Genomic DNA, 22,812 nt, shown 5'->3' with positions numbered 1-22,812 from the left:
CGTATAGTTAAGGGTATGTGAGTGTGTGTGTATTAGGAAGGCATCATCGAGTCTTAGAAGCGTTCTCTTCGGGTCTGGGAGACTTGGCCTTAATGATGACAGTGTCCAAGCAGGTAGCCCGGGACCCAGTGTGTAGGAGGTGCTTGAGACACCTGACGGTCCCATCCGCCGTCGCTGCTGGGACGAGGCTGTGCCTCTGGCTCCCTGGCCAGGGCGAGGCTGGGGAGAAGCAGCTCCCTGGCCAGGGCGAGGCTGGGGAGAAGCATGGGAAGACGGAGAAGAAAGGAAGGGGAAGCCCTACCTATCAGTACTAGGCCAGGCACCAGCCAGGGCATTTTTCCAGATTTCTCTGATGTTTCTCCCAAGCAGCCATCAGATGGGTATTTCCTCCACTTTACCAGACAGGAGTCTGAGGCTGCGAGGGTGAGTGACCCGTCCAGGGGCACGTAATCAGTGGTTGAACTTCTGAACCCAGGTGTTGGGCTTCAAGCCCATTCTGTTTTGTCCTGCCAAGAATAAGTGGAAAGGAGGAGTGAGAGAAGAACTGGGAAGTGGGAAATAGGACAGAGAGGGGCCTTTATGAGGCCTTGCAGGGATCACAGCTGTGGCCTTGGGGTGGCCGGGTAATAACATAAACTTTTCTTCCCCACAGTATATACACCCTGCAGATGCTGTGAAACTGGGTCAGGCCGAGCTTGTTGTGATTGATGAAGCCGCTGCCATCCCCCTGCCCCTGGTGAAAAGCCTCCTGGGCCCCTACCTTGTGTTCATGGCATCCACCATCAACGGGTAAGCACTTGGGTGGGAGTCATTGCTCCCGTTGTAGGTTCTTGACCGTTAGCGGGCATGAGTGAACATGCCTGGGTCCGGGTAGGTGGTCTCGTTCTCGAAGCCAGAGTCATAGGAGCTGCTTTAGTCTCTCCTAGTGCATTGCAGTCAGTCTCTCATTAACGAGTGGCACCCACCTCTGGTCTGACGGTAAAATGGGCATCACAAGACTGATGAATTTCATAACTCAAGTGGTGAGGGTCTCATCTTGTCTCTAGGTCTGATTAGTTTTCAGAGAGCACTCAGCAGTACTGATGTCATCTCTCTTAGAGCCATGTGAAAATATAGTGTGACAGCAACTATCAAATCAGCATAAGATAGCAGTCTTTTTTTGGTAAACATTTATTTATTTGAGAGCAAGGTGGGGGAAGGGGCAGGGAGGGAGAGAGGATACCTAGTGGACTCCTAACTGAGTGTGGAGCCTGACTCGGAGATTGATTCCACAACCCCGAGATCGTGACCTGAGCCGAAACCAAGAGTCAGATGTTTAACCAACTGAGCCCCCCAGGTGCCCCAAGACAGCAGTCTTACAGTGGCTCAAGAGCTTTGTTTAGATACTTGAAATATTTAGTTCATGCTTGCTGGGGAACCATTAGGAAAAACAGGCAAGCAAAAAGAAAAGTCCAATAGTATCACCACTGAGAAGTAGCTTCTGTTAGAATTTTGTTATACATTTTCTACACATTTACTTTACTTTTTTATTTTGAACAAGAATGTGAACATTGGGCGCCTGGGTGGCTCAGTGGGTTAAGGCCTCTGCCTTCGGCTCAGGTCATGATCCCAGGGTCCTGGGATCGAGTCCTGCATCGGGCTCTCTGCTCCGTGGGGAGCCTGCTTCCTCCTCTCTCTCTGCCGGCCTCTCTGCCTGCTTGTGATCTCTGTCTGTCAAATAAATAAATAAAAAATCTAAAAAAAAAAAAAGTGAACATTGTTTACATATTGTTTTTAGTTTGCTTTTTTATGTAACAATATATTGTGAGCTCTTTCCAGGTCAGTAAGTATCTGTCTTCGATATTGGAAAGATTTCTTTGTGTGAATCACATCTTGAAGAGATAATCCTCTGTTAACAGATACATTATTGTGTCTGCTTTACTATACTGAAAATATTTTAAAAAATGGATTTTACTTTTTTTGTGAACAGTTTTATTGAGATATAATTCATATAAGCAATTTACCCACTTTGAATGTGTAATTCTGTGCTTTTTAGTATCTGCACAGAATTGTGCAACCAGCCCCATAATCAGTTTTGCATTTTCATCACCCCCAAACGAAAAACCATACGCTTTACCTATCACCCTCTAATCCCCCTGCTTTGGGGAACTACTAGTCTACCGTCTCTATAGATTTGCCTATTCTAGACGATTCATGTAAATGGAATCAAACAATGTGGGGTCTTTTGTGACTGGCTTCTTTCACTTACCATGTTTTCAAAGTTCATCCGTGTGTCTTGTGTCGGGATTTCCTTCCTTTTAATGATCAAATAACATTCCATTGAATGTTTATATACATTTTGTTTTTCCGTTTACTTGTTAGTGGACATTGGGGTTGTTTCTGTCTTTTGGCTGTCAGGAATAATGCTGCTGGGAAGGTTTTCTGTGTGGACATGTTTTCAGTGCTCTTGGGTCTATACCTAGGAGTGAAATTCCTGGGTCAGATAGTAGCTTTTCATTTAGCTACTTGAGGATCCGCCAGACTGTTTTTTAAAGCAGCTGTACCAATTTAAATTCCCACCCACAGCGTATGAGATTTCCAAGTTTTCCATGTCCTTGCCAGCATGTGTGTTACATGTCTTTTTGATTATAGCCATCCTAGTGAGTGTGAAGTTGTGTCTCGTTATGGTCTTCATTTGCATTTCCCTAATGGCTGAGATGTGGGTGGGGCATCTTATCATGTGCTTATCCACCGTTTGTGATCTTTGGAGAAATAGCTATTTAGATCCTCTGCTCATTTTTCTATTTGGCATATTCGTCTTTTTATTACTGAGTTGTAAGTTTTCCTCATGTATTCCAGGTACCAGTGCCTTACATGATTTACAAAAATTTTCTTCTGTTTTTTTCCCCACTTCCTTGATAATGTCCTTTGAAGCGCCAAAAATTGTTTTGTTGCTTGTGCTTACTTGTTTTTCTTCTTTTTTAAATAAGTAAATGGAATTCTTTTGAGAAAGCTTTGTTACGTGTGGCTGGGAAGGAGAATAAAATACCTCAACATTCCGATTTTTTGATCATTCTTTAAAAATAGTATTTGAGTAAGAGAAAGTATTTATATGGTTTATAAATATTATCATAGTACGTACCATGAGGTGATATAATACTGAACAAAAAAGAAAACGCACTAAGTGGTCTACCCCCCGCCACCACCCCCACCTATGCTGTGACTGAAGGAGGAAATACAAATGAGAAGAGTCCGTTTGATGGCCAGAGTAAAGACAATTTCTTTTTTTTTTTTTTTCAAAATCTTTGTTAGTTGCTTTGTCACCTTCTCAGTGGAAGTAGGGCTGAGAGGAATTACTGAGGTGATGGGTTATTCAGTCTTGATTTTCCAAACCAGAAGCACTCTCTGCCTTCCTTCAGGTGCGTCTGCAGTGGCAGCTCGCTCACTGACCCTGAACACTTTTCCAGTTCGTTATACTGAAGGCTTTACTCGCATCCTCTTTCTAGTCCTTATTTTCTTTTTGGTTCACAGCACCTTCCGGTGAAGTGTGAGGCTTAAGGAGGGTGAGTTCCTTGCCCAGAGGTGCTAAGTAGTCATGCCAGACTTGAATCCCGGGCCCCGCCAGCCCCCAGCTGAGGCACCCTGCTGCCTTGCCTCCTGTGGGCGTGTACACCCTCTGCGGGGAGTCCAGACAGCAGCAGGGTGAGGAAGGGAACTCTCCATCCTCTCCTAGGGGGTGGATTTCAGACGTCCTGCCTGATCGCCTTTGCTTTTGCTCCTAGCTACGAGGGCACCGGCCGGTCCCTGTCCCTCAAGCTGATCCAGCAGCTCCGTCAGCAGAGCGCCCAGAGCCAGATCAGCACCACCGCAGAGAACAAGGCCACAGCGACAGCCAGACTGGCCTCAGGTACCCCCAGAGCTCTTCACGGGCCTGTCCATGCCAGGTCCCCGCAGACCATGTTGCAGGATCATCTCCTCATACCAGCCTGGGTGGTACCAGGCTGGCCAGCCATGGGGCACAGAGGCTGGATCCCCAGAAAGTGGAGTTGCTTTCTCCAGGGAACAGCAGGCCAGTGACCCGTTGGGAGCCTGACCCAGGCCTTCTGGATTGGGCCCTGGTTTGTCACCACCTCAGGGCATGGTTGCACTGACTTAGTGGGATCCCTGTGGGATCAGTGTCATGGCAAATTGAACATCCCCCAGAACAGTTTAAAACCACTCCGTTTAAATTCTCCAACCATATTTACCTGGGCCTGTGACCGAGGGAGTAGAACATGTGCCTTGCTCTTTTTGACAAAACATATCTAACAATTCTTCTCATCGTGTATATGTGTTTCGGGGAGCAGCGCGAACCCTGCATGAAGTCTCCCTGCAGGAGTCCATCCGATATGCCCCCGGAGATGCGGTGGAGAAGTGGCTGAACGACCTGCTATGCCTGGATTGCCTCAACATCACCCGGATAGTCTCGGGCTGCCCCCTGCCTGAGGCCTGTGAGCTGTATCCTCCCGGCGCCTGCGCCCTGTGAAGGGAGGGGGCGATGAAGGCACTGAACAGAAGGCCTCGGCCCTTTGTTCCATAGGCTGCTGCTCCAGGGAGAGGGGAAAGTTGAATGTTCTCCATTTCCTTGCTGTTCCTTCCCTACAACGTGGGGTTTCTCTGAGGGATGTGGGGCTCCTCCTTCTGCTGGGGGCGATCTGTGTATCCACGTCCCTTCTGGAAGCAGTCCTGTTTTGGCTCTCCTTGCTTTGTTTTGGTTGCTTAACTCCAGACCCAGCTACTATGTTAACAGAGATACCCTCTTTTGCTACCACAAGGCCTCTGAAGTTTTCCTACAAAGGCTTATGGCCCTCTATGTGGCTTCTCACTACAAGGTAACTGCAGCCAGCCAGCCCTCGGGTGCACTTGGGTGCACTTTCGCTCTGACGGTCCCTTTTTTGGCTTTTCATATCTTGTACTACCTGATGGCTCAGGTGACCATTGTACTGGGACTTAGATGTTCTGCACTGATACTGCTAGAGAGATTGCATTGTCCATTGTTCAGACCCGTCTTGGGCTTCCAGCCACGCAGAGTGTGGAATTCCTGCTCGTAGTTGGGGAGAGTGGAGAGCTTTGCTGATTTTAAAATAGGGTCTTGTGTTTCTCACTTGTCTGCTACACAGATGGGCTCAGATGGCATAGCAGCGGTTACCTGGTGGTACTGACTGACCGAGGCCAGTTTTGTACCTCTGGGCTGTATTTAAGGAGCACCAAATGAGAATTTAGAATATTTGAAAGTCTTCCAGAGTGAAGGGCATGTTGGGAAGGACATGTTGTGAGGCTCTAGGTAGCATTGTTATAAACACCCTTCAGAGGAAGGCCGAAGAGTTAGGTGTTAGAAGTGGTGATAGGTTTTGTTTAAGTAGCAGCCTCTTCTCAGGAAAAAGTTCCCTTCCCAGCTGTGAAATCCGCAGTGCTGATGAAGCAGTCCTCTGCCCTCCTCCGTAGCCTCAGCACTTGGGTAATGATGACAGCAAACATTTGAGGTGAAGTCCCTCCTAGGCCGTTTCGCAGGGTCTCGGGCTGGCCAGCCGACATACTAGAAAAGTGCTCAGCCGAGGTTCAGCTCGCAGCTTGGCTTGGCGGAGGGAGGTATTCCAGTCAGCCGAAGACTCCGGAGTGGCCTCTAGAGTAAAGAATAAGAGGAGTGGTTCTCACGGACTCTGTTTGTGCCCCACAGAACTCTCCCAATGATCTCCAGATGCTTTCCGATGCACCTGCTCACCTTCTCTTCTGCCTCCTGCCCCCAGTGCCCCCCACCCAGAATGCCCTGCCGGAAGTGCTTGCTGTCATCCAGGTATGGTGGCCGTTATTTGGGGAAGCACTTAGGAATCAAGGGTTAATGGCTCAGTAGCTGGGGTGTGTGGGGAGAGGTGTTCATTCCCGGGGTGGAGCCAAGTGGCTGCGTGATTTGAGGCAGGTGATTAGGGTGCATGGAAGGAAACCACCCCTGCTGGAAACCCAGAGCCTCACTGTTAGAGGAGAGGTGAAGGTTGGAACTGGCCACTCATATTTTGACCTAGGGTTCCTCCTAAAACAGAACTTTTTTGTTTGTTTTTCTCATTTATTACAAAAGCAATACTTGTACTTCAAAATTAGAAGATAAGGCTTAGAAACAAAAATGTTTTTAATGCCTGGCATGTACTTACACTTTTTTTTTTTTTTTAAGATTTTATTAGAGAGCGTGCGCACACCCACACACACAGGGGAGGGAGAGGGACAAGCAGATTTCCCGCTGAGCAGGGAGCCCAGTGTGGGCGTCAATCCCGGGACTCTGGGATCCTGACCTGAGCCAAAGGCAGATGCTTAACCGACTGAGCCACCCAGGCGCCCCTACTAATGCATTTCTCTGTTATTTTTCCTTTTCATATACATGAGATCATAATGTTAGGAAAGAGCTGGCCTTGTCAGGGAAGCTGCAGAAGAACATTGATGTTGTTCTGTGAGTGGTCTCGCTCCCTGCTTCTGGCCTGTCTGCACTGTCCTGCTTCCCCCGCAGGTGTGCCTTGAAGGGGAGATCTCTCGCCAGTCCATCTTGAACAGCCTTTCTCGAGGCAAGAAGGCTTCGGGGGACCTGATTCCGTGGACGGTGTCAGAACAGGTGGCACCCTTTCCCTGATGTGGCTGAGTGAGTGAGACCGGTGGGGCTGGACGAGGTTTTTGTGGCTCACTTCCTGGCTTGTGTCTCCCACATAGTTCCAAGACCCTGACTTCGGTGGCCTCTCCGGTGGAAGGGTTGTTCGAATTGCTGTTCACCCGGATTATCAGGGGGTAAGGCGTCCTCAGGCCTCTCAGACCCGCTGGGCTTCATTAGCTGCAGCTGTGCTGCTGGCGGCTCCCTGGGCCGGGTGTATGTGGCTGTTGGGGTGGATGGCTAGTCAAGGAGTAGGCAGTTCCAGGTACTTCTCTGCCATGGACAGTTTGCGCGGGGCCAGGGGTTGGCGGGTGGACAGGGTGATTGTATATGCTCGCTTTTCATCTGTGAAGACAGGGCACCCGTGAACCTGACCTACTTTCCACAGTTAGCTCCTGTCTCTTCGAAATCCCCACTGAGGAGTCCGCTGTGGAGACATCTCTTTGGGGCTTGCTGATCTGGGGCCCAGCCCTCCTGCTGCTCAGACTAGATGGTGTGAGAGTGGGAGTCATAGGGTGCTCGCTCTTAGGGTCTCTGCTTTGACCTCATGGAGGGATTTTTTTTTTTTTTTTTTTTAATTTTTTATTTGACAGAGAGAGAAATCACAAGTAGGCAGAGAGGCAGGCAGATAGGAAGGGAGAAGCAGGCTCCCTGCTGAGCAGAGAGCCCGATGTGGGGCTCGATCCCAGGACCCTGGGATCATGACCTGAGCCGAAGGCAGAGGCTTAACCCACTGAGCCACCCAGGTGCCCCGACCTCATGGAGGGATTTTATTGGTTCTCTGCCAAGTGTAGTTTGACTCAGAACAAAGGCTTTCTGGAAGCAGTACAGGGGCATAGAGGTGCTTTTGACAGATTGAGAACCTTTCTTGTTCTTTTGTCTGTTTCCCTCCATGTTTGCTCCCAGATGGGCTACGGCAGCCGAGCTCTGCAGCTGCTGCAGATGTACTTCGAAGGCAGATTCCCTTGTCTTGAGGAAAGAGTCCTGGAGATGTCACAAGAAATTCACACGGTCAGCAGCGAGGTAAGCCTCTTCTGGCCGAATGCCTGGATGCCGGGAGGATGGTCTTCTGGGTCTTCAGGAGCATCAAGAACTGTTCAGCGCTCTGGGCTCTCTGAGCACTCACAGATTTCCTCCGTTTTGGAGAAGCAGCTTCTGGAGGCAGTTGAATTGAGAGCCTCAGATCAGCCTCAGCAGCATCACCTGGAAGCTTGTTAAAAATGTCCCGAGCCTTACCACAGGCCTCCTGAGTCAGAGGGCGGGGAGGGCCTGTGATCTGTGTCTTAAGGAGCTCCCGGGAACGCGGATGTGTGCTTCCGCTTCGCCTCCGCACTTGGCGGACTCCTCCTCGGGTCACTGAGCCCAGACTCCGGGAAGTTGTGTCTCTCTTGGGAACGTCACGAACGCTGTGAACTGCGACGGTTTTTCACACACATTGACTTGATTTTCACAGTATGCCTGTTCGGGAGGCGGGCAAGGGGCTTGTAATTAATGGCTGGCTTAGAGGTTGGTTCCTGCCCAACTCACAGGGCCACCTGGTGACAGGGCTGGATCTTCAGGACCCTGTCTCCGTCTCTTCATCAATGTTAAGGCGTTTTAAAACCGTGTAGCTGTTTCCTGAATTCTAGGTGTGCGGCGGTGTGATTTCATGCGAGTCCAGGTGTTGGGTGTGCTGGGGAACGATTGCTGGACCTAGTGGTGTGCCTGAATTTTAAAAACCAGGGAACAAACAACAAACCTGTCCCAGTTTTTGCTGTATTTAGGTCTGAGCCTGGCACGGTGAGGGTGCTCGGGAATGGCACTGAGCTTCCTCTTCCTCGGCTGGGTGGACTGTGTTCTCTTTCTGGCATCCTCCAGGCCGTCAGCTTGTTGGAAGAGGTCGTCACTCCTCGGAAGGACCTGCCTCCCTTACTCCTCAAACTGAACGAGAGGCCCGCTGAGCACTTGGACTACCTGGGTGTGTCCTACGGCTTGACCCCCCGGCTCCTCAAGTAAGGGTTTGCCTGTCCTTCCTTCCTCGTGTCACCCCGTGGCCTTGGTGTCCCGAGAGTGTGTGCTCCAGCCAGTGTGTTTGTCAGCCATCCACTGAGTACCCTTCCTGTCTTCATGTGTCCACTGCTCTCCGAAGGGGCACGCAGTGACCTGCTCGTTTTGTATCTTCGCAGGTTCTGGAAACGAGCTGGGTTTGTTCCTGTTTATCTGAGGCAGACCCCGGTGAGTGAGGCTTAGGAGGGGTGTGGGTTTGTGGTTACAGTTGGTGACAAGTCTGTCCTTACACGGGGCCCTGGTGCCTGTTCCTGTGCTCCGAGCACGTGTGCCCCTGCCTCCAAGAGGTTTGTTCTGATGACACCGAAACGGCCGGCATCCCTGAAAGGCCACGCCGTCCCACGCTTATTCCCACACTGTGTGGTGCACACCTGGTGTGTGCTTGGCCTTGTTTGTGCTTGAATGTAAAGAGGCAGAGGTGCACATGGACTTGTTCATCAGGAATCCGGGAGCCTGGGGCCTCTTGGAATTTGTAAAAAGTAAAATGATGTTTTTAGGAGCCGGTTACAGGTGGGCAGACTCCCAATTATGGGCTGGTCTCTGAGGGAGGGCTGTGACTGTGGGGCTGACAGAGCCGAGGAGGCTGTGGAAGGGGGAGTTACTGACTGGTAGTTCATTAAAAAAATCATGTATTTACCACCTGCAGTGAGCAAGACAAGCCACGATGCTTATTTTCTGATGGGTAGAAATATGCAACAAGAAAGTAAAGAAAATGACACTATTCAGATCATGCTAGGTGCCGTGAAGAAAACCAAACACTGAACTTGCAGCGGACTGAGTGGTTGGGCTTCTGAGGGGTGGCCTTTCAAACTGAGTGATCAGAGTGGACTGGCCATGCGCACATTCCTGGGGAAAAATGTGTTTCTCAGCAGTGGGTGCGGTGAGCACAGGGCCTTGAGGTGGAAGTGAATTGGTGGTTTGGAGGAGACGAAGGCTGGCAAGGCTCCCGGTGGGGCAGTGAGGTTGGGTGGGGCCTCTCTTTGCTTCCCGTCCACTTGGAGGAAGGTGTTAAGGAACTGACTGCCACGTAGACCGTGGACGGTGGTGGCCTGAGAGTGAAGGCAGGGAGGAGGGTGCCTGAGATGGGGTGTGGGCTGTGAGAAACTGGTGAAGACAGACAGAAGTGGCGGAGGCCAGGCGTGTTTGGGGGTCGAACTGATAGATTGGATTAAAAGGTGAGTGAACCAGAAGAATTGAGGGTAATTCGCGGGTTTTTGGCTTGAGAGTCCGGGTGAGAAACTGGAAGGTGGAGGTGCTGTTTGCTGAGAAGAGCCGCTGGAGGAGGGACAGGTCTGGAGGGGACAGCGGGAATGCTCTGGCACAGTGCGACGTGTTGTCAGATACCTGATGGGAGCATGGGACGAGTGGTTGCCTACAGGAGTCTGGTGCTCCAGGGCGAGGTTGGGGCTGGAGATGGACACCTGGGAGCGTGTTCTCAGCAGAATATGCTGCCTGGATCAAGGACTTTGTTTTCTTCAGAGCTATAACCCCAACACTTAATAGCATTTGCCACGTAGAGCTCTAAATAGTTCGGTTCAGTGAATGAGTACATTTTTAAAGTTATTGAAAACTGGGACTGAAAGCTGAGAAGAGGGTGCATCCTGGACTCTCCAGCCTCCAGAGGGGTAGGTTAGAAATGGGAGTGGCCTTGAGCTGAAGGAGAAAGTGGGGGAAGGTATCCGAAGCTAAGTTTAAGGAGTGTTTAAGGAAGGTGGGGGGTGCCTGGGTGGCTCAGTGGGTTGAGCGTCCAACTCTTGATTTCAGCTCAGGTCATGCTCTTGGGATCATGGAATCCCACTCTGCATTGGGCTCTGTGCTAAGCTCGGAGTCTGCTTGAGATTCTCTCTCTCTCCCGCTCTCCTTCTGCTGCTGCCCCCCTCTCTGCCTTCGTGCATGTACTCTTTCTCTCAAGGAAAAAGAGAATGGTAAAAGGGGAAATCTGTGGCTGTGGGAGAGCAGGTAAGCTAAAGACAAACAAATGGCTAGTGGACTTGCTGGCAGTGGTGATTAGAGGGAAAGCAGCTGCCGTAGAGCTGAGGGATCATCCCAGCTGGAGAGAAGGGGAAGCGAGGGAGTAGATGACTTTAGAAGCAAGAGGGAACAGAAACCAGGTAGCTGCAGGGACATTGGCATTAAGAGGAGTTTGTCAGATAGAAGATTCTAGAACATATTTGTTTGCTACGGGGTCCGATCTTGTAGAGACTGCACAAATAGCACAGGTGATGGGGGTCTGATTGCAGACTTTGAGGCAAGGGGAGTAGGACCCCGAGAGCAGGAGAGGTGGCCACCTCCTCCTTCATAGCAACAAGGAAGGCAGTTTGGGCACAGAAGGTGTTGGTCAGTTGGTTGAGTTGGTGTTGGGTGGATGAAGTTCTTTTCTGGTTCCTTCTGTTTCCCCAGGGAGGGGAGGCTGTCAGCTGAGAGAAGGGGTGTTGGAGGTTTGCTGCCTTTTTTTTTTTTTTTTTTTTTTTTTTTTTCAAAAGCCTACAAGGCCCGTATCCAAGGATGGTGCCCGTTTGAGTGTTTAAAGTGGGCCTGGCCAAGACTGCTGGGTGTTGGGCTGCTCCATGTCAGCACAGAGCAGCTCGAGCATGGGCTGGGTCCTGATTAGTGAATTCGGTTGAGGCTGGCCTGTAAGTCTGCTGGTCAGCTGCCAGGAGAGTTCAGACCATTGAGCTCAGCATCGACCGTGGCTTATTCCTTTTGTGCTCTGTGCCACTCATTGGTGACATGGCGTGGGTGTTTTGTTCTATAAATGCTCTTTGGTCGAATTCCATTAGATAGTTTTATGGTGTGGGCTTTTGTGGTTGTTATAGAATAAAAATTTTAAAAGCCATGCCCACTATTCAGCACCTAAAGAAGCTTGCGTTTGCAAGCTAATTCACCAGTATGGGAATTCTAGGTTTGGGGCATGGAGTTTTGTAAGGTTCCAAAAATGTGGATTGGATCACTTAGAATTTAAGCCGTAATGACTCTGAGTTCAGAATCTGACCTGATGTGTGCAGGTGGCTCACTTCGTGGGTCCAGAGCAGACAGCATTCTCGGATGATCTGAACCGCTCTGCTCTGCTGCCATGGCACCTGCTAGGAATTCACAGAACCGAGTGGCCTCTGACAGCTGTCATGAAGGAAATGAGGCTTTGTGGAAGGTGCAGGCCATGCGCAGAGGGCCCTCTCCCAGCTGGGAGGAAGAAAAGCCTGGGGCAAGCACCACATCGTCCCGCTCTGCCTGCTTGCCCTTCAGCAATGACAGATGCTTCAGAAAAGGGCGCTCTTGGTGCCAAGTAGGCATTTGTGTTTCGCAGAATGACCTGACCGGGGAGCACTCGTGCATCATGCTGAAGACACTGACTGACGAGGAGGAGGCTGACCGGGGAGCCTGGCTCCCGGCCTTTTGGAAAGGTAAATTGGAGGGGAAGGGGGGCAGCGAGGTAAGAGACAGGGGGCCACCACACCTCTGACTGTGTGTGGCTGTACTCCAGACTTCCGAAGACGGTTCCTAGCCCTGCTGTCCTACCAGTTCAGCACCTTCTCTCCCCCGCTGGCTCTGAACATCATCCAGAATAAGAACGTCGAGAAGCCAGCACAGCCAGGTGAGCAGCGGGCCGGCATGGACGGCTGGCGGTGGCAGATCTTAGTAGGTTTCGTGGCGGGAGGAGGGGAGGTGAGCATGGTGGTCCAGAAAGAAGGCTGGATTAGGAATTGAGGGACAGGTTCTAGGCATCTCCCACTGACACCCCCCACCAAACTCTGCCTTAGGGGCCCCAGCTCCCATAGTACCTTTCATCTGTATAACAAGACTTTGGAGATGTGATCTGATTTCAGGTGGTAAATAGGGTCATACAGGTAGTTAATTATGGAACCTGATTTAAATCCTGTGAGCTCGGGTAATCAGCTCAGTTCGGAGGCTCAGTCTCCTCATTGATGAAATTGTAATAAGAACATGAGCCCCAACCTTACGTGGCTGACACATGGGAGGAGCTTTGGGCATATAAATCCTGTTTGAATATTTAAAAGTGGACCTGTAGTATTAACAGCTGTAGGTTTTTTTTTTTTTTTTTCCAGTGCTCATTATGTATGTGTGTCCTTTTTTTTTCCCCCCAATTATATTTTGATGGAAAAAGCTGTGTTCCTTATTCTGGGCAGAGCACACACTTTCTGTGAAGCTGGGTCCTGAGGAGAAGTGACCCAGTGGAGAAGGAGCGTTTTTTGGTCTGGTGTGTTGGCGTGGAATGCCGAGCAAGGGGTGCATGCCAACCGTCCCCACTCCCTGGGTGCCCCAAAGCTACCTCCTCCTTTGCAGGATGAAGGTCAGGGCTGCCTGGGGCTGTGTGTTCTGTCAGTGGGCAGGTGCTTTCAGGCAGCTCCTCTCCTGCTCTGGTTCAAGGCCCCGTGGAGGAGCAGCTGTTGGCGTGCCACCTGGGGACCATTGTGTGTGTGATGTGGGGATCGTGTCAGACCCTGCAAGGGCGTCTGGCCGTCCTGACCTGTCTGTTGCATGTACAGCACTGCGCCGGGAGGAGCTGGACGCCCTCTTCCTCTCCTATGACCTCAAGAGGCTAGAGATGTACTCTCGGAACATGGTGGACTATCATCTCATCATGGACCTGATCCCGGCCATCTCCCGGATGTATTTCCTCAACCAGCTGGGGGACCTGTCCCTGTCGGCAGCCCAGTCTGTAGGTTTTCTGCTGCTTGTGGGCTGGGTGTCGGCTGGGATGCTTGGATGTAATTTTGTGCATTTAATTCCTTGCGGTTCTGATCGGTGGGTAGTGTTCTACCCATTCTACGGCTGGGGACACTTGGACTCTGAAGGCGGTCATGTGCGGCCATACAGTTAGCACTTAGAAGAGCTGCGCTCTGAACCCGTGCCCTTCCCGCCCCACCACATCGCCTTGATTCTGGCTCTAACTTAGCAGAGGTCAGGGGCACCCTGAACTTCTCATGCGGCTCTTGTCAGGATCATCAGTTTGGGGAGCTCAGGAAGGGAGAGCATTTCTTGGTGGTTTCAGTAACGGGATGAAAGAGGAGATGCCAGAATAAACCGTGCCAGGCGGATTTTGTACCAGATGGCTTTGGTCAAAAGAGTGACTGGTTCTTGGTGCCATTTGAATGGGCAAGGGCCCGTCCCGGTGGCCATGTCAGCAAATACTCCATCCTCCAGGCTCTTCTCTTGGGAATTGGCCTCCAGCACAAGTCTGTGGACCAGCTGGAAAAGGAGATCGAGCTGCCTGCAGGCCAGCTGATGGGACTTTTCAACCGGATCATCCGCAAAGTTGTGAAGGTGGTAGCAGCTGGGGGCAGGGTTTTGGGCAGTTTTCAAATAATTTAACACACTCACTCTCTGCCTTAAGAGAAATAGATGTAACATTTGGCCATATTTGTTGCAGGTATTTCCTTTCTCTCTCTCTCTCTCACATGCACACATGCACGCACACACCTAGGGGCGGGCTTCAGCTGTGTCTGTGCTGTTCTTTGCTTTCTCCCAGAGGCAACACTGTTAGGGATCTACTGTCTTTCTAGTCTGTGTTCTTGTCCTCTGATGGTGAACGTGTGCCCTCTGTGCTGCGTGAAGTGCATGCCGAGTGACTTGGGGGCAGAGGGCTGGGACCCGGCTGTGGCTTCATCTTCTGCGCCTGGCTGTCGTCTCGCAGCTGTTCAGCGAGGTGCAGGAACGGGCCATCGAGGAGCAGATGGCGGCAGTGAAGGACGTGGTTATGGAGCCCACTGTGAAGACCCTCAGTGATGACCTGGTACGTTCCCACTGAAGGCCTGGCACTGCCGGCTGTGCAGCCCTTCCCCTGGAGGAGGGGTGCTCCACCCTGACCCCCGCTAGTGGTGGCAGTGGTGGTGGTGGCCTCCGTGCTCTGTGGGTGGAGCCAGTGCGAGCTCCCCTCTCTGGGCCTGGGTGCGCCCCGGCTCCCTCCTCGACGTGCGCGCCCCATTGGGTGCGTGTGTGCGTGCGTGCAGTCCAGCAGCAGCTGCTAACAACTTCTTGTTTGTCCTTCTGGACTTTTCCACATGCACATTTTATATTCCTGTGTCTTTGGCAAGAGCTGTCCCTGACGGGGGGTGGGTGGTGTGTGCTGGTCACAGAGATCTTCTGCCCCCTCCCCTTTCTTCTGAGCTTCCTTCTCGGCTTGCCTCTGACCAACTCTGTCTCCGGGTCTTTGACCGCAGGATGAGGCAGCAAAGGAATTCCAGGAGAAACACAAGAAAGAAGTGGGGAAGCTGAAGAACATGGACCTCTCCCAGTAAGGCCCCTGAGTGACTTAGGGGAGCGAAGGCTGTCAGGACCCTCAGGACCTGCCTGTGGGCCTCTTCTGAGCCCTTCCGGGCGCCCTGGCTGCTGTGGCGTGGCACCCTTCCAGAAGCACTCACCGCTGAAAGCTTCCTCCTTCACTATTTGCAGAACTTGGAAGGATTTTCCTTCATGCCCCTCAGGGAAGGGGGGGATGCTGATTGATGAGCAGCCACTTTTAATGGCCACTTTGTGGTTGGCTCTTGCATGTGAATGTGTTTGAAGAAAGGATTCTGCTGCCTAAAGCAACCAAACCCCTTGCTGTGGAACCCTTTGTGTGCTAGGACTCTTCGTCCCCCCTCCGCTGTGGCTGTCCGGGTGCTCCTGGAGGTGGGAGTGAGTGACTGGGGGGCGGGGGGGCGCCGGGAGGCCCTCCTGGTGGGCAGTGAGTGGGAGTCCGGGCAGGCCTGGTGCCCCCCAGCTCCAGTGAAGTGCCCGTCTGGAGGAGCTCAGCTCTGCACGCGGCCCTGATGCGTGCGGCCCCGCTGCGTGCGGCCCCTGCCCTCTGGCTCACACCGACCAGCTGCTGGCTTCCCTGGCTGGGTGTGTCTGAGGAGACCATTGTCGTGGTCTTCTTTTAAGCAGGCTTTGAGATTTCCTTTTGTTAAATTTTGTTTAGATACATAATCCGTGGGGATGATGATGAATGGAATGAAGTTTTGAACAAAGCCGGGCAGAATGCCTCCATCGTCAGCCTGAAGAGGTGAGGAGGGCCCGTGACCTCTGACAGGAGAGGCTTTCTGGCTTTTGTGCCTCTCTGGTGACTTTCACTAGGAAATCGGGCTTGAAGCAAAAGCTTTGAGGGACAAGTCACTGCTCTTTTTCCTTAGAGGGTCGCTGCTTTGGTATCCAGTCTCCTACAGCTGAGGCAGGACAGCGCGCTGTCCCATGCACCCTCAGAACAACGGCGTGGCTCTTCTGTCACCAGCGCTGCTTTAAAGATGAAGTGACCAGGGCTGTAGGGTGGAGGCGAGGCTGGGACGGGGACCAGGTGTGTCCACTGGGAAGGCTGGAGTTTTACCTCCGGGCCAAAGGTTCTCCAAGGCTTAGGGCTTGGAGTTCCTTAGCGTCATAAAAATTAAGGGCCCCCAAAGGACTTTTGTTTATGTGGGTTGTATATCTCGATATTTCCAATGTTAGAAATGAAAAACAAAAATATTCATCCAAAATTAACAGTCATAGATTTGTTACTGATTTATTTTAAAAAATACTCCCTCACCCCCCAAATCTTAGAGTGGCACTGTTTTGTTTTGTTTTTTAAGATTTTATTTATTTGTTAGAAAGAGAGCGAGTGAGCACGTGCACAAGCAGGCAGAGTGGCAGGCAGAAACAGAGAGAAGCAGGCTCCCCACTGAGCAAGGAGCCCAATGTGGGACTCGATCCCAGGACCCTGGGATCATGACCCGAGCTGAAGGCATCGGCTTAACTGACTGAGCCACCCAGGCGTCCCAAGTGGCATGGTTTTCCATTTTGCAAAGCGGTACTGTCTGGCGTAATGGAAGGCAGCTGGCTCATCTGCTTCCGCCTTCCGTTTGGTGCCACCACATACCTCGTGGCCTCTGGAAGACTGGCCGGTTGTGGGAGCACGAAAGTGAAAGGCAGCCAGTGTATTTATATTGTTAGGCCCACCTGGAAGGGTGGAGGGGATCCCAGGAGGTCTGGACCCTGCTTTGAAAACCATCCCCTCCAGCTGCTCTTCTGCACGGGGGAGCATCTGTAGATAATGGCTCCGTGGGCCAGAACCTTCATCATCGTTCCCCTCTGGAAGGGAGTGAGGTTTCCCTGCCCTGGGACTCTGGAGATGAACGTCCATGTGTGGTTTGGGGTTAATAGGGAGGGGAGTTTTTGGCATTGCTATAGGATAGCGTCCCTTAGAGGATATATTTAAAAAGACGAGTCTTTTGACTCTAGCAGCTGAAGATCCCAGAGATCATAATGTCCTCTGCAGTCTCCATAAGCTCCTGTGTGGTCTTGAAGGTTCCAGTGTTGATGTCAGCCGTACTCCCCAGATGCTCTCAGATGTGGCACGAGAGCCCCGTCAGTGTGTCCTAGTTTCTGGTCTGGACGATACGGCAGGGGCGAGCCTGGGGCCCACGACGGCTCTAGCCTTGAGCGTGGGGCTTTGAGCGCCGCAAAAGGCCAGGGCATGTGCTTGGTGTGGTGACTGCTGGGTCCTCCCTCCTCCTCAGAGCTTGGCTTTGCCGGCTGTTTGTTTGGCTGTTCCTGCTGGTAAGGGGCCTCCTGGATTCCCTGACCTTTGTGGTAGTTCATCTGCCTGAGGGCTCTGAGTAAATCGTACTCTTGGAGGTAAAGACACTGATCTCTATCATCCTGTTTTTTGAGGCCTTGCTTTTTTATGTTCCCCCCACCCCCACCCCCCCCATCCACGGAGATCACTTCATTCAGGTGATGTTAGTGGTCCGTGGGTAGAACCGTTCCGGTCTCTCCTCAGAGGGAGGTGTTTGTTCCTGGGGCAGAATGCCGCCGGAGAGGATCTTTAACCTGTAAGGGGGACGGGGGGCGGCGGCTGCTGAGTGACTGCAGCATGGAACTGCAGGCTTCCGCTGGCTGGCCCAGACCTGAGTTACTGCTGCTTGGGTTTCCCTCTCTCTCAGGGGAAATAAAATAATGCCACATCGCAAAGTGTTAAAGGTTCTCCTGGGAATCTCCTGCTTTGTATTCGAGACTTCCTCGGGGTCCTTGGGGTAATGTGTCTGGTTTCCAGGGTAATCTCTAGTGGGGAGCAGTGGGAGGGAACCCTCCTCGGGACGCCTGAGATCTCCCTGTGGTCTCGGGAGCGGGGGATGACCAGTACTCCACAGAGAGCTCTGCTTTCCGGGGTTGGGAGAGAGATTTGTTCCCCTGTCCGAGGAAGAGCCCGGTCAGGGCAGGAAGCGGGTCGGCGTCCCCCAGCCCAGTGCCTGGCATGCAGGCAGCTTGCAGAGAACATTTGTGCCTAATGTCATTAATGTTCCAGAAGGTGGAAACCCTTTCTGGACAAAGCAAGCCTAAAGCCAAGCACTCTGAACGATGGTACCGATCTGCGGATTTCATTTTCTTTCTACTCATGGTTTTTTTGTTGGTTGTTTTTGTTTTTTTCTCCAGTGACAAGAAAAGGAAGCTGGAAGCTAAACAGGAACCCAAACAGAACAAAAAGTTGAAGAAAAACAGAGACCCGAAGAACAAAAAGGATCGGAAGCTGAAGCAGAAGAAATAGGAAGAACGTGGGCACCTGCGGCTGCCGCGGGAGGAGAGCCCCTGACTTTCTGGCTGGACCGGGAGGCGGCCTGGATTGTTAAAAGCAGCAGGAGCCCCCAGCGGCCCTGGAAACCAGCCAGGAATTCAGTCTGTGGCCTGAGCTTGGCTTAAGGCGACATCACTTCCTTGCCGGTCCACCCAAAACTCGATGGTTAGGCAAACCTCTGGCACTGCCAAGGACCGGTCTCCCCTCCCGCACTCCAGGCCTCTTTTCCCCTGTAAGTTCCTGTTTTGCTCTGGGCCCAGCTGTGTTAGCTTCTTCTCACACGTGTCGACGTCGCACTGAGTCTTGTCCCCTCTGCGGCATTAGGCACACAGCTTTTTGGTGATGCTCGGGACGCTGTCAGTGGAGCCCTGGGCCCCTCGCCATGGCCTTATCCAGACACCCCAAGGCCTAGAGCAGCAGGAGCTCTGCCTGACCAGGTGGCTGTGGCAGGTCACTGTTCTGTGGCCTGGGCTTTGCCATAAACCATTCCACTCCTGCCTCTGCAGGACCCGTGCCCCAGGAAAGCCTGAGCCCTTAATTTAAGAAGAATCTGGCCTTGAGTCCCCCAAGTCGATTATTTCATCTATTTGGGAAAAAACTTTGGGCAAGACCCTTTCGCTAGCCAGGGTGAGGGAGGGATAGAGAATCTATTTTTAATAAATAACAAGCTGGAAAGACCAACTGCCTCTGGGTGCTCATTGACTCCATGGAGCTGGGGGTTGGCCCGTGCCCTGTTTCTTCTGGAGGACCTTGGCTGCCGGGTAGACTTTGGAAGGTGTTAGTGCCAAGGCCAGGGAGGGCAGTGGCCGGGGCTTACCAACCCAGAAGCCCGTGGGAGAAGTGACTGGCACCAGCTGTGCTTGCTGTGGTCCTTCTGAGGGACAAGCTGTGGCACCTAGAAGCTAGCCAGCTGTGCTCCCTGTGGCACCTGGCGCAGCTAGCTAGCTTCTGGGTGCCACAGGCTCCCCCCTCCCCCACACATACTTTGGTTTGTGTGTTCGATAGTATCACTTTGAAATCCAGCACCAAGTGTTGAGCCTGGAGGGCCTCTGCCGGGTTTCCTTAGGGTTGTTCCTCAGCCCTGTCGCTGAGTGCGAGCAAAGCTCCGGGTGCAGGTCTGCTCAGTTGTGCTCTTGTTCTGATCCTGTTTCCCGGTGCCGTACATGGCCGCTGAGGGCAGTCCTGGCGGCATCGGTCTCCAGCTTCCATGCTCCCTCTTCCTTTTATCTGGAAAATTCACATGGAGGCCTTGGTTCCTGATCTTCCTTGTTTTTTCATAGAATTTAAAAGGACTGGTCTTCATGAGTCCAAGGACCCTTTCCTCCGCCATGATGTGTAATCCAGGTTCCCAGAAGTCTTAACACATGGCAAGGAAGGTAGGGAAGCTTCTGGAGCAGAGAGGATTAAAGGCACACTGCCCGGGACTCAGAGCCACAGCAAGGAGAGCAGGCTCTGCCTGGGCTAGGGACCCCTGTACCTTGTCTACACAGGCCTCGGGACCTTTTGTCTCCTGGATCTGCAGGTGTCTGCCCGCCGACCCCCTGTCAGGTCTGCAGGAAGGTTTGCTAAGAGGGGCAATAAGGACTGATTTTTGATCCGCCTTTTCCAGGTGAGTGCCTGAGCCTGAGACTCAAGGAGGATTTTCTTAGGAGAGATGCCTAAAAGCAAAGTCAGAATCCCAGATGGTCAGAGCTGGATGGTTTCTTTAAACTATCCAGCCATGTCATCCCATGGTTAGGGGCGCGTGGCCCTTGAGTGGCCTCTCCAGCCCCGAAGCCTGGCTCGTGCTCTGCTCCAGGATGCAGGGAGAGGTGCCCTGAAGCCAGACCTCCTGGCTTCAACCCTGCTCTGTCCCGAGTCTCACCGTGACCTGGGGCACGTCACTCACCTGCACCTGCTGTCCAGTCGGCCTCTGTGAGATGCAGCTGGCAATGATCGCTCACGCCTCCTGGGCCATTGTGAGGAGTGAGTGGAGCTGAGTAAGAGGAGCGGACCATGGTGCCTGGTGGGCGGCAAGGCTCCAGAAATCTCTGTCACGTGGCCCGTGTTCATATAACCAGGTGAGCTGCTTGGTGACACACGAAGTGCTAAGACCGTGAGACCGGCTTGGTTCTAACAGCCCGAGCGGAAGAGCCCCACTTGGGCAGCAGGAAGGTGCACCTGGCGGTCAGACCGTCGGGCCGTCTGGCTTCCATAAAGGTTGTTCTTTGCCTCTCCGAGGCCGCCTTCCTCTCTGCACGCAGAGGAAGCAAACGTTCGCCTACTACCTACGGTCCCGGCCCTTTTCTTGGCAAAGCGATTGTTCCGAAGCAGGTCTCTGCACTTGGGGGTTGAGATCGCGGGTTCTCCTCCGAACCTGACAAAGCACACCTCCCCCAGACTGCCATCTGGCCCCCAGACAGAGTGACATCTGTAAAGCCGGGCTGTCTCAGGAAATGTCATTGGTGAAATGAATTCAGAAAGGCTGGCTATGAATGCTGCTGTCACCGGGACGGAAAGGGGCTCAGGAAGCCTGAACAAAGAAGATGCCTAAATGGGTTTCATCCACCTCCAGGCCCCCGGCCCCGCAGCCCCCGGGCCCCCCGGCCCCGCGGCTGGGACGGGCTCCCCACGGCCTGCTCCAGGGCTTCCACTGCTCGTCTGGCTCCAGCCTCCCCAGAGGACTCCAGAGTGACCGGGAGGTGGACACAAAGAGGGCTGTGGAGGCTGGGGGAGTGGAGGAGATAAGTGACCGCCACCTTGGAAAAATGTAGACTCATTATCTGAGGGCCGTTAGACCTGGCTGCCTGCTTGCCTGGGGGGCTGCAGGCCTCAGCCTAGGGGAGGGAATACCCCGTCTGTGGGCCGCTGCTTAAAGGGGAAACGTGGCCTGCAGAGGGGTGGGGTGGCCGCTAATGGACGGCCCGAGGCCCTCCTGTGGTGCTGTAGGTGGTTCAGCAGGGGAGAATGTTTCCGTGGTCCTGGTGTCTGACTGGCACTGGGTAACCAGCAGAGCAAGGGAACGGGGAAGGAGTGGGAGGGCAGGGGATCCTCATGTCTGGAGAGGGTTTCCTTTGGGGATAAGGCCCAGGCTGCAGCTGCTAAGCGCCAGATTGTCATTATCTGCAGGGTGGCCACAGGAGACTGAACTCTCTCTGGTATAGAACTTGCTTTCAGTCCCTTGTTTCCCAGGGACTCCTGTGAAGGACAAGTTTATTTTCTCTCCTCCAGCCTGCCTTTGGCTGCTAATAGCCTGAAGAGGGCAGCTGGAGGAGAAATGCCGGCGCCTCCCCCTGCCCCCCTCATGCTCTGGAGCAGTGGCCCTGAGGAGGAGACCCAGCCACCAGGGGTAAGGTAAGGTGACCAAACACCTCCACTCCTGGTCCTCCTAGTCCCCTTGGAAGAATCTGATTTTTATCTATTATTTTTTAAGTAGGCTCCATGCCCAGCGACGTGGGGCTTGAACCTACAACCCTGAGATCCAGACCAGAGCTGAGATCAAGTATTGGATGCTTAAAGGACTGAGCTACCCAGGTGCCCCTCTATTATCGAAATGCTTTCTTAGTGTGTTCTGCTACATATAGGCATAAAGGGGTCCTATCCCTCCCTTACATTGCCTTCCCATAGCCTGCCCCCAAAAGAAAGCGGCTGAGCTCTCTAGGTACTTGACTGAGGCATGTCCTATGGGGGGCACAAGGAGTGGGGGAGAGACCTGTGAGGAGTGTGGACACAGGCCCGTGGAGGGAAGGGTAGCCACTCACCCCTGAAAGGTAGCGACTGTGGATGGCAAGTGCTGGGCAGCGACAGACCCCTGAACCAACCTCCCAGGGGCCTCTGCCAGGGTGGTGCCAAGGGGTGCGCCTCCTCCCTGTGACCCCAGAGGGCGCCATGGGTCCATGCAGGGTCCCTTCCCCACCCAGGCCAGGAGCCGAGGTTGGGCCTCAAGCTGCCTGACTTGGGCCAGGCCCCGCCCCACAAAGCTGGGCATCAGGCCTTTCCTGGACTGACACCAACTGACCCCTTGAGGTCTTGATGTTGTCCCTCAGCTTCTGAGTTCCGGCCTATTAGTTACTGAACCACAGCCACCCAGGACAGTGTTTCTAGTGACTAGAAATCTTCCTACCTCAGGTAGCAAACATTTAAAAAAAAAAAACTTTCTTGGGTGCCTGGGTGGCTCAGTGGGTTAAGCCTCTGCCTTCGGCTCGGGTCATGATCTCGGGGTCCTGGGATCGAGTCCCGCGTCGGGTTCTATGCTCAGTGGGGAGCCTGCTTCCCCCTCTCTCTCTGCCTGCCTCTCTACCTACTTGTGATCTCTCTCTGTGTCAAAAAAATAAAATCTTTAAAAACAAAAACAACAAAACAAAAACACCTTTCTTTCTGCCTGGACTTCATACCCGAAACAAACTAGAACCCGTCCCAGAAGACCCTTGGGCCCAAGTCACCAGCTAACTGTCCTCTCTCCATTCCCAGATGGCACAGACCAGCTTGGGCTCAGCTGGGCCCAGAGGCAGCAGCCACTGAGGGACAGGTGTCCCCTCACCAGGGAGAGAAGGCCCAGCCTCCACCTCGCCGGCCACACAGGTTCGGACCGCAC

General features: G+C 52.8%; 1 protein-coding gene across 1 annotated transcript in view; it reads left to right on the top strand.

Moving 5' to 3' along the window:
* The window catches only part of NAT10 (N-acetyltransferase 10), a 38,108-nt gene extending 19,190 nt beyond the window's left edge, over nucleotides 1-18,918 (top strand). Inside the window, exons 12-29 of the mRNA XM_080817067.1 lie at nucleotides 653-789; nucleotides 3,762-3,886; nucleotides 4,326-4,476; nucleotides 4,754-4,850; nucleotides 5,696-5,812; nucleotides 6,515-6,616; nucleotides 6,712-6,786; nucleotides 7,556-7,672; nucleotides 8,507-8,640; nucleotides 8,815-8,863; nucleotides 12,000-12,096; nucleotides 12,177-12,287; nucleotides 13,201-13,373; nucleotides 13,859-13,978; nucleotides 14,349-14,447; nucleotides 14,875-14,948; nucleotides 15,615-15,698; nucleotides 18,101-18,918. Of these exons, the coding sequence (XP_080673193.1) occupies nucleotides 653-789; nucleotides 3,762-3,886; nucleotides 4,326-4,476; nucleotides 4,754-4,850; nucleotides 5,696-5,812; nucleotides 6,515-6,616; nucleotides 6,712-6,786; nucleotides 7,556-7,672; nucleotides 8,507-8,640; nucleotides 8,815-8,863; nucleotides 12,000-12,096; nucleotides 12,177-12,287; nucleotides 13,201-13,373; nucleotides 13,859-13,978; nucleotides 14,349-14,447; nucleotides 14,875-14,948; nucleotides 15,615-15,698; nucleotides 18,101-18,212 (1,974 nt within the window). The 3' untranslated portion in view covers nucleotides 18,213-18,918. The remainder of the gene's footprint in view (nucleotides 1-652; nucleotides 790-3,761; nucleotides 3,887-4,325; nucleotides 4,477-4,753; nucleotides 4,851-5,695; nucleotides 5,813-6,514; nucleotides 6,617-6,711; nucleotides 6,787-7,555; nucleotides 7,673-8,506; nucleotides 8,641-8,814; nucleotides 8,864-11,999; nucleotides 12,097-12,176; nucleotides 12,288-13,200; nucleotides 13,374-13,858; nucleotides 13,979-14,348; nucleotides 14,448-14,874; nucleotides 14,949-15,614; nucleotides 15,699-18,100) is intronic.
* Nucleotides 18,919-22,812: the final 3,894 nt, after the last annotated feature.

Source organism: Martes martes (assembly GCF_963455335.1).
Source record: "Martes martes genome assembly, chromosome: 10".
NCBI lineage: Eukaryota > Metazoa > Chordata > Mammalia > Carnivora > Mustelidae > Martes > Martes martes.
Note: the sequence above shows the minus strand (reverse complement) of the source record. Positions and strands in the feature narration are given on the sequence as shown.